The sequence below is a fragment of the Taudactylus pleione genome, unplaced genomic scaffold (assembly GCF_031769625.1).
Source record: "Taudactylus pleione unplaced genomic scaffold, aTauple2 ptg000810l, whole genome shotgun sequence".
Classification (NCBI taxonomy): domain Eukaryota; kingdom Metazoa; phylum Chordata; class Amphibia; order Anura; family Myobatrachidae; genus Taudactylus; species Taudactylus pleione.
In genome coordinates, this window is record NW_028285212.1 from 902,158 (window position 1) to 918,290 (window position 16,133).

Below are 16,133 nucleotides of genomic sequence, written 5' to 3' on the forward strand. Positions count from 1 at the left end.
TCATATGAGGAGCTATATTGTTTCTATCTTTTTCAATACACCACATTTGGAATAGATATCTGTTTTTTATGCTGTTATTATTATTAATTTTTTGTATATGTTTTTATATTATGATGATATCGATATCATAGCTTGTATCCATGTATAAACTCATCTGTATTTTTATATTATTATCATAAAGTAAGTTATTGATTTATATTTCTAGCTGCGCAAGACTATTGTTTGTTAGTTCTAGTTGTAAATCTTTGAAAACCTTTAATAAAAAGATTTTCTCCAAAAAAAAAGACGTAGAATCAGATCAACTGCGTGAGCAACTCAAGATGTCTGGGAAAATCGCGGTGCCGGAGCCAGTGAACTGCGTCCAAGGCTTACTACAGGGAGCATAACTGGGAGCTTACTACAGGGGGCATTACGGGGGCTTATTATTTTGGGCTTTCTACAGGGGACATTACTGGGGGCACTACAGGGAGTTTACTACTCTGGGGGCACTACAGGGACCCTTACTACTGGGGCACTGCAAAGGGGGACCACTACTGGAGGTACTGCATAGGGGTTCCATTACTGGGGGGTACTACATAGGCGGCACTGCATAGGGGGACATCTACAGAGAGCACTGCACAGGGGGACCACTACTGGGGGAACTGCATAGGGGGGTGGCAGCTGGGGCTGGGATAGGTGCTGGGGGGGTGGTACATTTTAATTTGGGGGGGGCACCAACATTTATCTTACCTCCGGGCACCTGGGATGAAGTTACGCCACTGCTACTAACAGGTCACGTTTTCCAGACCACCTAGCAAGTGCACAGGTGTAGTCATTACTCACTGACACATTTGAAAAGATCCACAGGTGGAGCTAATTATTTCACTTGTGATTCTGTGAGGAGACCTGGAAAATATGCACTGTTGGTAGCTCTCGAGGACCAGGGTTGGCTACCACTGCTCTAAGTGATACCATAAATGGGGTCAATGATTGTTACTGCAGTTGATGTCATAATTACATATGTTTGTCATGGAGATTACTATGCACACTCCCTTCACCTAATCTTTAAAAACGCTTGTTCCACCTGTATAATACATCCAGTTAGACTGGACAAGCAACTGGATCTTAATTGGACATTCTGGTTAGGTAGATAGCACAATGATCTACCTCTGTAATTCCCGGAGAGTATGCCATGTGCAAGACCAAAGCAAGACTCTAGAACTACCAACAGCATGATTTCTACAGGTCCTCCGTGAAGGATATAAGTACAATTCTATGGCTTATCATTTCATATAGAGCTGTGAACAGAACAATCTATGGACAGCAGTCAGATATGTGTCTCAGTCTTCTTGGTGGTGAATCTAGTAAAACGGACACAATAGTGGAAATTTATTGAAGCTGCTTAACTGCTGTAGGTAGCAGACACTGTGGAACGAAATATTATATAGCATCAACATACCAAGCAGTGTTGTAGATAGATTATGTAATCATAATCCTCAGCCCCTGACCCATTGGGCTATTACAGTGTACACTCCTTACCAAGCACACTTATGATACAGTCCATTTTGCAGCAGCCAATAACCTACCAGTATGTTTTGGACTGTGGAGGAAAACTGGAGCACATGGAGGAAACCCACGCAATCACTGTGATCATACAAACTCCATGCAGCTGCCCAGAATCTAACCCCAGCACTGAGACAGCAATGCTAACCACCTTGTCATCATGCTGCTACATTTATATGAATTCATTAATTTATAACTTTATTATACATATTGTAAAGATTTAAAATCTAATATATCTTTAAAGATATTAGATTAAACATATAATGCCTGATTCAGAGCCGCACACAAGGGTGATGTTCATGTAGTGGAGGAATAATTTCTATAACCTACAGTGCATGCATTACACGGAGCGCACACAAGTTGGCGCTGTTGCGACCTATGGAAAAGTGATGGGTGTTCCTGGGCAGTGACAGGGAAGTGGCAAGTAATGCACGCAAGAACGGTCTGTTCAGTGGGCGTTCTATGGCAGTGTCATGGGCGTATCAATGCAAGGGACTGCGCTCACCATCACAGAGAGATGCAGGCATAGGAGGCCATAGTCAGATGGAGAAACTGGTCCAAGTTTCGACGGTGCGACCGATGGTGGCGTAGAAGGCCGTACCTATCGATATTACAGGGTATAAGGATGCTAAAAGTGGGCGTCTCAGTCCTTACACATTCGGATGTATGTATATACACAGTGGCGTCCCTCCCCGTGGTGATACCCAGTGCAGGGAGGGATGTAGTGCACGCTGCGTGCTGGCAAAAATGGGTGTGACATCATGGGTAGGGGTGTGGCCTCAATGTTAGGGGCGTGGCCTTGTGCAGCACCCGGCTCCTGTCACTGAGGAGTCAGCACTTTGGTGTCACCAGAGTGCGGCCTGCACCCCCCTTGTGACGCCACTGTATATACACAAGGGAAGGGCGACCGCCAATAGATGTTGCTGCGTGCGCCTCTATGTGCAACTCAGAATTAGGCCCAGACACTACTAAAAGTGCAGCCGTGTATTTTATTATGTATTGAAGAAGATTTGCACAATTCCTACGTACACTAATGTATACTCATTATACCTACCCCAGAGTGCCATGAACATCGCAAAGAATACTGTGCCCTCATTGTCAAACAAATGTGTAACCTATTGAAAAGATAATAGAGTACATGAAAATCTGTTAATAACTGAAGTGTATACAGACCCTGGCTATATCTCCAGCCATTAGATACTAGCAGATATATACGTTTGCCCATTTCCACACCTCAGGAAAACACAGGAGTCTGAGACAGCCGATGACTTGATGGTAGAAAGAAGGGATTTACCAAATACTTTTATTATTCATATCTAACTATTGGTGATAAAATTATCATTATTAATTACAATTTGCATACCATTTTATCATCATCATTAATATGAATAATAAACATTTATCAGGCTCTCTGCCACTGTTAACGGTTTATCATCTTCTAGAAAGTGTAAACTTTATTTCAACAATTTCAACGAGTGGCCGGGGATGTCCTGATATCACTGAGAGATGCTATGAAACCTCACAAGATAGCTGAATTCACCTTTATACAGCCCAGAGCTGCGGACTCCTTGTGGCAAATAAATGATGATACGATACTATAGCTTTAGTATGTTCTTTATTTCCACCAGATGGCAGTAGAAATAATAAGGTTATGTAATCAATTTTAATGCACAACTGTGTATTTGAAGAACAAACGTGTGGATTACTGGTGTAATTACAAAGATTAAGAAAAGCTCAATAAGAAGAAACCCAGTAAGGCTTGGGATAAAAGACTTTATCTATGTTGAGAAAGTTGTAAATTTACAGTGACCACGAACTCTGTGTTATGTGAAGAGTTACTCACCTTTGCATATGTACAAGTGTCTGACAAGGGCCAGTAGGGGCAGTTCTGGTCACAGAGAGGGCACATCAGTGTTGTGTTGGCTGTGCAGATCTCCTGGCTAAGGAGAAAAGAGGACATGGCTAGCTAGTATTACAGTACAGATGATTAATGTGTGCAGAATGATAAATTATATTGTTGGAGTGTTGCTGTAATGGCATGTAGCCAGCAAATTGTCTTATACAGAGATGCAAGTCATGAAATAACTCAGTGATTCCAACCAGTGTGTCAGCAGTCTAAGGTGTGACGGAGCATGTCTTGCATGTTTGTGCACTGTGCATGTTCTGGAACCAAGCGTACACAGGTAAGGGCTATGCACAGGTATATGCAGGTCACTCTCATACTACTGAAGAGTAGTAATTGTGTATTCTCACATAGGGCGTCTCATCGGTACAGTAGGCTATATATAGAGTCAGACATATCTTTTGCACCTAGTCAGAAGACCAACGGCAGGCATCTTGGTAAAGTGGAATGCTTCATATAAAGGGCATTCATGGAGGTAGCGCATTAGTGCCCTCCATATTTCAATAGGGGCCTGGGTGCAATGTCCATCTGGGCCCCCTCGTCTCTAGCCAGCGGCACAAGCGAGTAGACTCTGGCGCTGTGCCAGAGTTTTTTCCGCATGTGCAGATCTCTGGGAAAGCGGCAGAGCGGCCATTTTCCTAGTAAATGTTTCTATTGTGCATGCGCAGATCACAGTGAAAATGGCTTCCTCACCATTTCCCCAGTGATTTGTGAAGTGCTGCTGCTGCGGGACAGCAGTGAAGTAAAAATATATGCAAAATCCTGCACCTATTATAGATAGACTACTGCACCTACATTAGTGTAGGACTGGTGCAAGTGCATACTGATGAGGAAGAAGAGTAGCTAACCAAACGTACATATATAGGGAGCATAACAGCAAAATGTGAGCAACTCTGCACACAGGGAATAGAAGAACGTTTTTGTGCTACACTTGCAATGAGGAGAAAGGGCACATGGGCATTGTCACTCCAAAAATTCATTTTACACCAGCTCACAGCTGCCAGTCTTTAGGTCTCATCCTATACTTAGCAGCCTCCATGTTGCAATTATAGTGCACTCCAAGCAATAGAGTAACAAGCTTCACAGACACAAAGGGACAGACGCATCCTCACTCAGGATTTATTTACACCATTAATGAGGCTAGAACCAGGGGCGGATCTATAATGGGTGCAGGGAGTGCGGTCCAGGGGGGTCCACACCGCACACATATAGTTTTATACTTACTCATCAATGGGCCGGCGCTGCAGAGCAGCAAAAATCACTGGGAAACTGGCGGCGGCCATTTTCCTGGTGACACTGCGCATGCGCAGTACTGCTGTCCCGGAATACAGAGAATGCGTCATTTCCCGGAGACCTGCGCATGCGCAGTAGATTCTGGCACTGCTGCACCACTCACCGCGGCACCACCCGAGAGAGGAGGGGGCCTGCATTGAGTCTGCACATGGGCCCCCTCCTCTCTTAAAACGCCCCTGGCTTTAACACTATTTTAGAAGTTTAATTCAGTTAAAGGTGTGGTTTTATAACGTGAGGAGGTTGGTCCCTGATGCAATGGCTGCACAATTGTGCAGTGTGCCACTAGGCAGGTTCTGTACTGCAGAGGTCCCCTGAGAGTGGACGGTAGGTGAGCATGCTGATTTGTGTTGGGCAGACCATGCAGACACAGTGGTGCAACACCACGGGGTTTTGTGGAGCACACTGAATACAGGGCCTGATTCACTACGGTACGCAACTGTGAATGCAATAGCGATTATGCTCGTAGTTCAACTGCGATAGTATGCTGATCCATTGCAATCGCAGTACCCTTGCAGCATAACATAAGGACGCCCACTTTACTTACCATGTAATGTTAAGCAAGACTGCAAAACCATCGGTGCAATCGAGTACAATCGCAGCCTCACACACACTTGCACAAGCCCTGACCTTGCTCAGAAATTGCTAACTTCCACGCACGCTATCAGGTCTCAGGCTGCGTAGGCCTTCGCAGTGAATAATTTATGCACACCCCTGCAACGGCATTGAAACACACCGGCACGCCTGCGTTCACCTGACCAACCCGCCCGTTACCAACCACAAACGGCACTTCCTGTCAATCACTCTGCAATGGGTCTGTGTAGTCACTGGCTAGTTCGCACACTACGATTCATACGCATGCGCAGCACGCAACAATCAGATGATTGCGCACGTAATCGCAGTTGTGTACTGAAGTGAATCAGGCCCACAGTTCATAAAGGACGATCACTGCAACCAAATCTCCAACCCTACATAACATAACTGGTCTGTGAAACACAACGCTCAACACACAGCATAGATTACACAACAGCATAACATAAACCAGATGCAACACTCACTCACTCCACTGTGATAGAGGTCTTGGACTGGTCAATTCTGGAGACTTTAATCATTATCTTGTAAGACAGAAAAGATCTCAAGTTAGAGGGAACAGAACTCACCTGATTTTGCTGGAGTTGAAATGCATAAACCCGTAAAAGAAGACCCCAATTCCAACCAGGGCGGCAGGAAACAAGGTGATGGTGTACCACCCAAGCCATGCAAAGTATAGCGCCACCTTCTCTCCAAAGTACTCTCTGTAAAAACAGCAAGTATGTACATAACCAACCAGGGCCCAGGAAATACATACAATAAAGACCCCTTAAATGAAGTAAATATGTGTAATGGAGTTTATATAGTAAGCTGGTTTCCAAAAAGAATACATGAAGACTGGGAACCACATCACAGTGTTGTTTCCTCCTACAGGCAGCATGGTAATGATTGAACATGGCAGCGTGTCCATTTAAACATACATCCAATCTGCTAATGCAGAGCTAGATGGCAGTAACCACATTAACCATAGAGGCGCTGAGATCTCCCATATAATTACATAACACCCCTGTATCACCTGATCTCCTCCACAGGCTGCGTGTAAATGACATCCCGCCATCTTGCCCACTTATGCTTTAGGTTTTTGCCGAGAGGTTCATCCAACTACGAGACAGGAGTAAAATAATAATATTAGGAGTGGTCAGGCTACATAGCAGAACACTAGTATCAGCCAACATCTTTAGTACACTACGAATAGAAATAAAAATAGATATACAGTATAAGGCAGTGGTTCCCAAACTGGGTGCCTCGGCACAATTGCAGGGGTGCCTCAGGTTGGTGATCTAGCACAAAATCAAATTATTTATGGTGACTGTAATGTAAATATGTGGGCAAACAGAAGCGCAAACCTGTCCGCCACTATATAACTGACCCTCAAGATGAAAGGTAAACACAATTTACTTTTCTACATTTTTTTCTGAATTTCTCAATAACAAACATTTGGCTTAGGGGTGCCGTGAAAACAATGTTGATACTCTAGGGCACTGTGATTCAAAAAAGTTTGGGAACCAGTGGTATAAGGGTTTGTCTATCCATGTGAAAGTTGTAATGTACTAAATGACTAGTGTGTCGTCCTATGAGCATTGTAATATATTAATGGGTGTATAATTTGGACCTAGAAAGTCTCAATCTAAATAGCCGCAAAGGGGGTGAGTTGCCTGTTGCATCGGCATAGAAACGCTGGTGTCGGCACCTCGACAAGCCCCGCACGGCTCATTACACTTCCTCCTCCGTGCGGTGCAGGGGCTGTGCAGCCTGGTACTATAAAGCACAGCCCCTGACAGTCCGCGACCGCTGCGGAGGGGAGGTGAGGGGGGGCGGTGCCAGAACAATTTTATGTCCCCCCCCCCCTCATAAAATCGTTTCGATGTCCCTGCCTGTGAATGTACTACAGCACTAACTGGCTGCATGTTTGGTCTACTGGCTGCCAGTGAGACTTTTTTCCCCAAAAAACTTTATTGACAAGTGGCCAAAGTGACAGAGCGCTCACTTCCTTCTTCACTGAGATGCCACAGATACCGGCAGCTAGAGATGAGGAAGCCGGCGCTGGAGAAGACAGCTTGCGGTAAGTGACAGCTCTCCTTGGTAACACCTGGGACACTTAGCGTTGCTATAGGTGCCGATGGCAGCCCGATATTCTGGTCTGCTCTTAGCGCTAGCAGGCTGAAGGCTGAGAAATCCCTTTAGTACATATAGAGAAGCGATATGTGCAGGGGAATTGGAAACTCCAATTGTCTGGTACTAGTACAGAATACTAGTATAAGGAATTTCAGACCCAGGTCTTCCAATTAGTCTACATGCCATTTAAAACCAAAATGAGCAATGACCACTGGGTAACAAACTTTGCAGCACTCTTACATAAATGAATATAAATCAAAATGTATATTGTTAACAGTGATGTTATCAGCAGCAAGAAGGGGCTTTGCCCCATAGTGGCTTTAATCTGGAGCTCTGGGTCCATGGTGTCTACCATACAAGACAAGGATAACCAAACAGCCATAAATTGGGAACCCCAAAATTCTTACTGACAATGTTGCAATCCTGATGACCTAGAAACCTGCAGGGTAGGCTTGGCGAGTGCACCTCTTCATCCTATTGTTACCATGTTTAAGGGTTTTCTTTTTTGTTTTAAGTGGTGAATATTTAGAAAAATAGTAAGTAAATAAATGACTGAAATATAATCATAGACTTACGGCATGTAATGGGAAAGCAGTCTCAAAAATTCCTTTTTTTATTAAATCATCTAAAGTTTCTGAAAGAAGAAAATACAGACACCATGATCAGAAATGCAAATTGTTATAACACATTATAGTAAATACAACACTTACACAAAAAACATCCTATATAACACTACCGCTAATCTACAAAAAGCAAATAATCCAACAGAAATCATAATAGGAGGGAATGTATTTGGAAGCACATTTCAATTTAAAACAATAAAGCTGGTAGAACCTCCTTCCTTCTAATCTCAGATTATGTCCTACGACATTTGTGACCGGATGACCTCGTCTCACCAAGCGATCACAGATTACTTTTAATCTCACTGGATCTTGGGGTGTAAGGGGATTCCCTTTTACCGTCAGTAATCGTCTGTTACTGACTCCGCCCAATGCGCTGTAGACGGGTAACTTGCTGTCACCACCAGGTTCCTTCAAATGGCACCTGGAACTGCTTGTTCCACCCAGGCTCCTACACTGGAACCACTTCTCCCAGGCTCCCAAGGATCCAATGAACTTCCAGGGAAAAGAGGTAAGTGCAATTTTACTTTTAAATATACATTTAAACCTTTTGACCTATATACAAGTAAACACATTTCTGCAATATATATAGATTTGGTGCCTCATGCTCAGCACTAGGCTGTTACACACTGCAGATTAGGACCTGCTTTCCTGGTTCAGTGCTGCACATACAATTTATAACATTTATACATTTTTGGTTTACTATACAGAATGTGTGTGTTTGTGCTTTTATATGATATTCAGCGCTCAGCACTGGGCATTGTTAGCAGAGATCTGCAGTGCTGGGCCGCTCCCATGGTGCAGCGCACTGGGGGGAGGGTTAAGTCTTCTGATTACCTGCCCACAAAGAGTCTGGATTGCCTGACTTTCCCTGTCCCCCAGCAGGCAGCCAGACTCCAGCGCCTCTTTACGCACTCTCCCCCCCCTGATGCAGTGCACTGGGGGTTAACATTGTATTTTGCCTCCTTAGCGCTGCAGCCACTGGAGTCAGTCCGGCTGCAGGTACACTTTATTGCTCTCTAATTGCTGGCGGGACAGGGAGCGGCTAATCTACCTTGTAGTGCTGGGGTCTTGGGAGCTAAGCTTCTGCCCCCAGCGGTCAGCGCACAGTCCTGTAGCCCCGGGACTGTGTCCTGACTGCAGCGGCTCGATCACATAGTATGTCAGTGCAGAGCACCGGGGGTTAACACACACAGCATTGACGCGGCCGCTGGAGAGGGTCCCGGCTACAGCAGATCAAGCACTTCTTCAAGATACATTTTTATTTTACCACCAGACGCCCTAAATCTGCATGGTCCATTTAAAGATATGATAAACTGGTGTAAATCTGCATTAAAGCTCCCGTTTATATATTTTCACATATATGGCTCGTATGGATTTGTAACGTTTTTTGATTTCCTTTTAGTTCAGTTTCCTTAATCTGCAGGTGATTTACAGTACACAGCAATTAAAACTAAGTTAGTCCCAAGGAGGAGATATATTTTTATTGATGACAAACAAGGGTTTTGTACATTATTTTGTTGTCACTAGGTGGCGCTGTTCTATTGTATGCAAATTATATTTTATTTTTCATAGTGAGAACAGTCTGTATAGCAGGGTACTTGTCGTATGGGAGAACAGGATATTCTCCTACACTGTGCTGGGCATTTATAGCACAGTTAGGCAAAATAGCTTTTAGCGGGATGCGATCAATATCCTGACCGTGGGGATTCCGGCGCACTAAAGGGGGAAGGATAGGTTTAGGGTGCAGAGAGGGGTGGTTGGCTTTTGGCACTAGAAAGGGAGGCTAGGGTCAGGCACCATGGAGGGAGGGACATGGGCACCGAGAGGAGGGGGGGGGAGCGGGTACAGTTTACCCGGGCCTGGGCTTGCTAGAGGGGCCCGGGTCCGGCATCATCCCCCCTCCCTCACAGCAGTTCAGCACACAGCTTGTGCTGGGCTGCTTTGTGAGACTGCTCGCGGCTGCTGCAGCAGCTGGAGCAGTCTCCTATGGATGTGGGGGGGAGCGATCACACTGATCGCGCCCCTCCCCCCGCTTAGAACTGGGCTGGGGGGCCCACAGCACCCCCCTCCCCGGCACGCAGCGCCGCTGAAGAAGTGATTATTATTGGGTGTTTTTTTCAAGGGGACGTGGCCACACCTCCCGCGATTAGGCCCCTCCTTTACCCGGGCCCGGTCAGGCTCTCAACGGCCCTGGGGAGGGATAGAGTAGGGAGAGAGGGGAGAGTTACAATACTGACCGACAAGTGTTGGTAGTCTAACCCTGTCGGGATTCTGACCGTCAGAATCCCGAGCGCCGGCATCCCGTACCCATTCCCTTTTAGCATAGCGGCTGAGTGATGCATGTAAGTTCTCTTACCTCCAGAGATAATGTTGGTTTTGTGCAGAATAAAATGAACAATACGAATCCTAAAAAGAAACAATAGGAATTAATGACATCTGTACATATAGGGGCCGATTCAGAGTTACCAGTAAAGTATATAATAGGAGTAACTTTGCACCTGGACAAACCATGTTACAGTGCAAGGGCTGCAAATACATGTATTGTTTTGCATGTGGGGTAAATACCGGCTGCGTTTGCATGTAGCCCACAAATACTGATAATATTTTTACACTGCAGCTTTGATTTGAGATAGGAAATGCGCCTCCCAAATCACAATATCTGCACATTGTATAACTGCCCCACCTGCAGGGCAGCCTGGTTTTCCCAAGGTGTAAAGTTACTCTTTGCTCCCAATTCTGAATCATCCTCTGGAGAAAAGAACCTCTAGCACAAGTGCTACTATACTGCCACCAAGTGTTCCATCCATGTCCTACACGTCTACAATAAACTAAAATAAGTGACTTATAATGATGCTTTAAATGTTATAAATGTAGTTTATCCTACTCGTGGTGAATAAAACATGGATGCACAGAGATGCTTTGATCAGACATTATAGCATAGTAAATGCAGGAAGCTAACACATCATAGGGCCTGATCAGAGATGTACTCTAATACCATTGCAGCTGTGTACAGAATCCAATATATGCAAATGTCACAGGTGCTGAGGAATATATTGAGACACCCACGTGCGGCTTTACTAATCCAAACATCTGCGCACACAGACGCAGCATTGGTCGCAGATCCTTCAATAACTGGACGTATGAGTAGCCCCGTGGTCGCGCCGAATAGCTGTGTGTACTGAAACGCCAAAGCCAATCACACTGCGAGTAAAGAGTAACTGCGAGTGACTGTGGTAATGTACCTTGATGCATGCGCAGATTGGCGATTACTATACATCTCTGCATCAGGCCCATAGTACATAACCTGAATATATACTATAATTATATATTTTTTCTACCTTAGAGAAGTAGGGGCTTCCCCTTGTTAGAAATGCATGTTATATGCAGGTATAGAATAATAAAGATAACACATATGCCCGATGTGAAGCCATCACGTCAGTTCAATTCATACGCCATATGAAAGTCCAAGGGCGCAGAGAGGAAGTAGGGTGGGTACAGATTACTCAGTCCCCTGCCTGACTGGGGGCCTGGTGAGGTCCAGATCAATTTGGAAGGCGGCACACATTCTTCATGGGGCACTTTCTGCAAAGCAATCCGTGGCCACACCCCACACATTTGTCCATGCCCTCTCGAGCATCAGAGCCCATCAGAAGTTTTGGCGACCCTCTAAGACAGACGTTCCCAAACTACGTCTTCAAGGCACTCTTACAGTCCAGGTTTTAAGAATATCCATGGCTGAGCACAGATGGTTAAATCAAATTGACTGAGGTACTATTTAAGTCACCTGTACCCAAGCATGGTTCTGCCTAAAACCAGGACTGCTAGGGTGCCTTGAGGACTGCGTTTGGGAACCTCTGCTTACCAGACTATCAGAAATGATATTTGCTTTTATAGTGCGGATTACTGTATGTAACTTACCTTGAGCCTAATACTTCAATTACAGAGGCCTCTAACATCAGACAACCTTAAATTACTGCTGCAGATGTTGTTTCTCTTTCTGGATTTTTCACCAAAGCCTTTATCATATCTACTATATGCAGTATTATTTATGTTTACTGACCTTGGATACAACACTGTTTAGCTCTGTACAGTCCACAATGCAAATATGTAAAAAATCTACGAAATAATCAAAATATACAATTTTTCTAGTAAATATAAATATTTTGGTGAAAAATTATAGAAACCCAAAACAAAAAAAACAAAAAAATGGAGAGCTGCAGGTAAGTATGTAGAAGCTTAAAGTTTCTTGAAGGTATAAACTTAAGCACCGTGGTGTTGCAGATATGATGTCCAGTATAACACTTTGATACATGGCTTTTCAGTTGCTTTACTGATATGCAAAGTTGGTGCAAGCTCTGGGGGCAGTCTCACCCACTCGGAGATGGCATGCCCCTCCCCACACTTGGATATAGTGGAACTCTCCTACCTCCATCTCAAATCAGAGGTGGACTGCCCTCTCACCCTATTCACTAAAAGTGGCAGTGAAATCATAACTAAACGACGTCCTGCCAGCTTACCACTAACACTGAGGAGCAGCAGCTGGCAGCTTCTCCTTCACACCTGCGGTCATTGCTCAATGTGGGGGCATTAAAACCATCAGTGCCCAAGGTAACGCATAAGTGTGCCTATTGTCAGTGCTAGCCCTGGTGACATGACATTACATATCATACTGATAAACATGTGCTCTACAATGGATACAGTCACTTTCTACTCCATAGAGAAAGGGCAGTACAATCCATGGTCAGCCCTGATATTGTACAGATGTGCCCTCCCTACATCTAGCCTCAATATGCCAAGCAGCGAGACATGCCTGGCGTGAGTGAGCTGCCAGATCTCGTGCAACTCTGCTAGCGTAATTTTTTGCATAAAATGCTAGTTAGATGCAATGTGATCCAGGCGACTCTGCTGATTAATTTGATATGTGACACAGTATATCGCGTGCGACTGAGGCCCAAATTCAATTTGAGGCGAAAAGTTCAGACCTTCCGCCTGCTGGACTTTCCGCCTCCTTCGCCTGTTTTCCAAGCAGAAAAGTATCACACGTGTGCCCGATATATTCCCCGTACTCAATTTCAAAGGACGCGAAAATTGGACCCGGCGAAACTTGGAGCGGGGAAAAAGAAACGGGAGTTTTCGGGAAATCATCCTTGGACCCCCTAAAGATGTCCAGACAGGGGGGTTCACTATGGGTACCCCCGTTTTTGCATGCCGAAGGGAAGTTGGGTGATTTTAAATAGCCATGGCAGGTGCATAAATGCGGCCTTGAAGAAGGTGATGCAGAAGAGCATTTAGCAATTTTTTTGGGGAAAAATAACTATACTCATCAAATTTGGGGTACATGAAAATGGGTGCAAGCATATTTTTAAGTCCCTAAAATTATTTTTTAAAATTCTTCAAAAATGCACCTGCCGCTACTACCCGCAATGAAGAAAACACCTGCCGCATATAAGGGAACCCCTCTGGATTTATTTTAGCTATTTTAGAAGTGTGTTCCCTATTTTTTTTTTTTTTTTTTTAACCTCAAAATTTAAATAATTTTTTTTCGGGTGTCCCGATTTTTTGTTAAAATTTTTTTGGACATACATTAATTTTAGCAGGCATTCCCAGGGGTGCAGGCTATTTTTTTTTAAACTGCACACTAAACCCCAATTCTGCACTTTTTTTCGCCAGCTAAAGGCTGTAGAAAGGTTATCTCCGTTTTTTTACATTGACTTTTCGCACCGGCGAAAAGTGTTTGCAATTGATTACAGGGATAATGACAATAGGCGAAAATGATGTCATTGGCGATAAATTATCGCCGATAATGGGTTTTCGCCCCAAATTGAATATGGCCGTATGTCTGTAAACGGAACTTGGCGTGGAAAAAAGCTGCGCCCGCTGCTTTGTAGCACTTTAGATGTTGATTCCGAGACAGTTGCACACAGATATACAAGTGTTGCATATTGAATTTATCAGCAGAGTCTCCCGCCCACGCTAGCAGAGCCCTGGGACCTGCACTCTAAGAGGGGCTGTTTGGCGCGACTGAAGCAAAGATGTGCGAGGACACATCTGTAGGTCTAATGAGTCTATCTTGAGCTTAACTTTCATGTTTCCATCAAAGTAATGAAAAAAAAAATAAAAAATGAAAACACTAATGGAATATAAAATATATAAGAAGAATGTATGTAGATGTCAAACGTGATATATACACGGATAAGAAGAGAAGCAGCTGTTTTATAGGAAGAAGTTATGTCACCTGCTTGTTTCAGACACATGTTCATTGGTTGGAACGGACGTGCCTTCATCTGGGTTCTTGAGCAGTCGGACATATTTATGGAAGATACCCGGAGGTGCCCGGATTCCATAGAAGGTCTTCTTACCATCTCTAGCTTTCTGTGAGACAGAACATCCATCTGGGGTTATGGAGAGGCTGAAGGACCCTAAAAAGTTGCTTCCCATATATCGTACCACATAAAACTAAGTAAATAAAAGGTATTTATATGCTGGAAGCTAGTGTAACCCATAGGAGAATGAAGGCCCGAGTCTTCGCTGCGGGGGAGGATGTCAAACAAAATTAGAGTTATGGTATAACATACCTCAGTTAACTCTTTTTCTTTCGAGGTCCATAGGGTCCACAGGATCTACTTTGGTGTATGTAGTGGAAAAGATTCATTGCACCAAACAGCTTACAGCTTTGAAGCTCCCAGAATGCACTGGTCGTCCTCCCTATATACCCCGCCCTCAGCCACAGACATTCAGTTTGTAAACAAGCCTAACGGCAAGAGACAGAAAGTGGAGAAGGAATTACATCGCACACAAGAAACACTCAACATACGAAGAGTGAATCAGTGATACGAAAGAACAAAAGAACAGATCCCAACTGAGGCCAGGTGCGTCAGGGTGGGTGCCCTGTGGACCTCGAAGAAAAGAGTTAACTGAGGTATGTTATACCATAACTGCACTAATCTTCTTAAGGGTCCACAGGATCTACCTTGGGGATGTCCTAAAGCAGTTCCCTTAAGGGTGGGGACGCTCCTGCGCAGAGAGGAGAATCTGCCACCCAAAAGAAGAATCCTGGGAGGCAAAAGTAACAAATGCATAGAATTTGATAAAAGCATTTACAGAAGACCAAGTGGCCGCCTTGCACAGCTGTTCAGCTGAGGCGCCGTGTCCAACCGCCCACGGTGGTCCCACAGACCGAATAGAATGTCCTGTCACCTTGTTTGGGACAGGGAGACCAGCCTGTGTATAGACCTCTGAAATAGTCGTACGTAGCCAGCGAGCCAAAGTCTGCTGGTTTGCTGGCCAGCCTCGTTTGTGAAACCCATATAACACAAAGAGCAAATCTGATTTCCTGATGGAGCTGGTATGATCCACGTAAATACTAAGGGCTCGAACCACAACCAAGGAGGCTTTACATCTAGACAGGTCTGAAGACTGAAAGGCCAGAACTACAAATGCCTCATTTATATGGAAACAGAAAACCACCTTAGGAAGGTAACCCGCCTTAGTACGGAAGACAGCTCTATTTTGATCAAAAATCAAATATGGAGAGCGACATGACAGAGCTGCCAAGTCAGAAACTCTACGAGCCGAGGCAATAGAGAGGAGAAAGAGTGTCTTCACTGTCAACCATCTTAAGTCCACCGTATCCAAAGGTTCAAAGGGAGCCGTCTGCAATGCCCTGAGAACCAGTCAAATCCAACGGTGCCACCGGAGGGACAAATAGAAGTTGCAACTGGAGAACCCCCTGCGGGAATGCTCTAACACCCGGCAGAGGGGTAATTCTGTATTGGAACAAAACTGACAATGCAGAAACCTGAACTCTCAAGGTAGCCAGGCAAAGACCAAAGTCTAATCCCGCATGAAGAAAAGCAAGTATCTTGCGACCTTGAAAATCTTAGGGTCATATTTTCTGTGAGAACACCAAAGAAAAATTGAATGCCAAATTTTGTGATAGATGCGGGCGGAAGCAGGCTTCCTTGTCCTCAGCATCGTCTGAATCACAGAGGCCGAAAAACCTTTGGCCTTGAGGACGGTAGACTCAACAGCCATGCCATCAAAGCCAGCCGAGGTAAATCCCGATATAG

General features: G+C 44.7%; 1 protein-coding gene across 2 annotated transcripts in view; it reads right to left on the reverse strand.

Annotated features, from left to right (window-relative positions):
• Positions 1-16,133, reverse strand: part of ANO9 (anoctamin 9) — a 77,463-nt gene that overhangs the window by 30,180 nt on the left and 31,150 nt on the right. For both annotated transcript variants that reach the window (XM_088458128.1, XM_088458127.1), the window contains exons 4-10: positions 14,300-14,436; positions 10,421-10,470; positions 8,017-8,075; positions 6,342-6,427; positions 5,896-6,030; positions 3,386-3,482; positions 2,597-2,657 (exon numbers count right to left, since the gene is read on the reverse strand). In XM_088458128.1, coding sequence (XP_088314254.1) covers positions 2,597-2,657; positions 3,386-3,482; positions 5,896-6,030; positions 6,342-6,427; positions 8,017-8,075; positions 10,421-10,470; positions 14,300-14,436 — 625 coding nt within the window. The remainder of the gene's footprint in view (positions 1-2,596; positions 2,658-3,385; positions 3,483-5,895; positions 6,031-6,341; positions 6,428-8,016; positions 8,076-10,420; positions 10,471-14,299; positions 14,437-16,133) is intronic.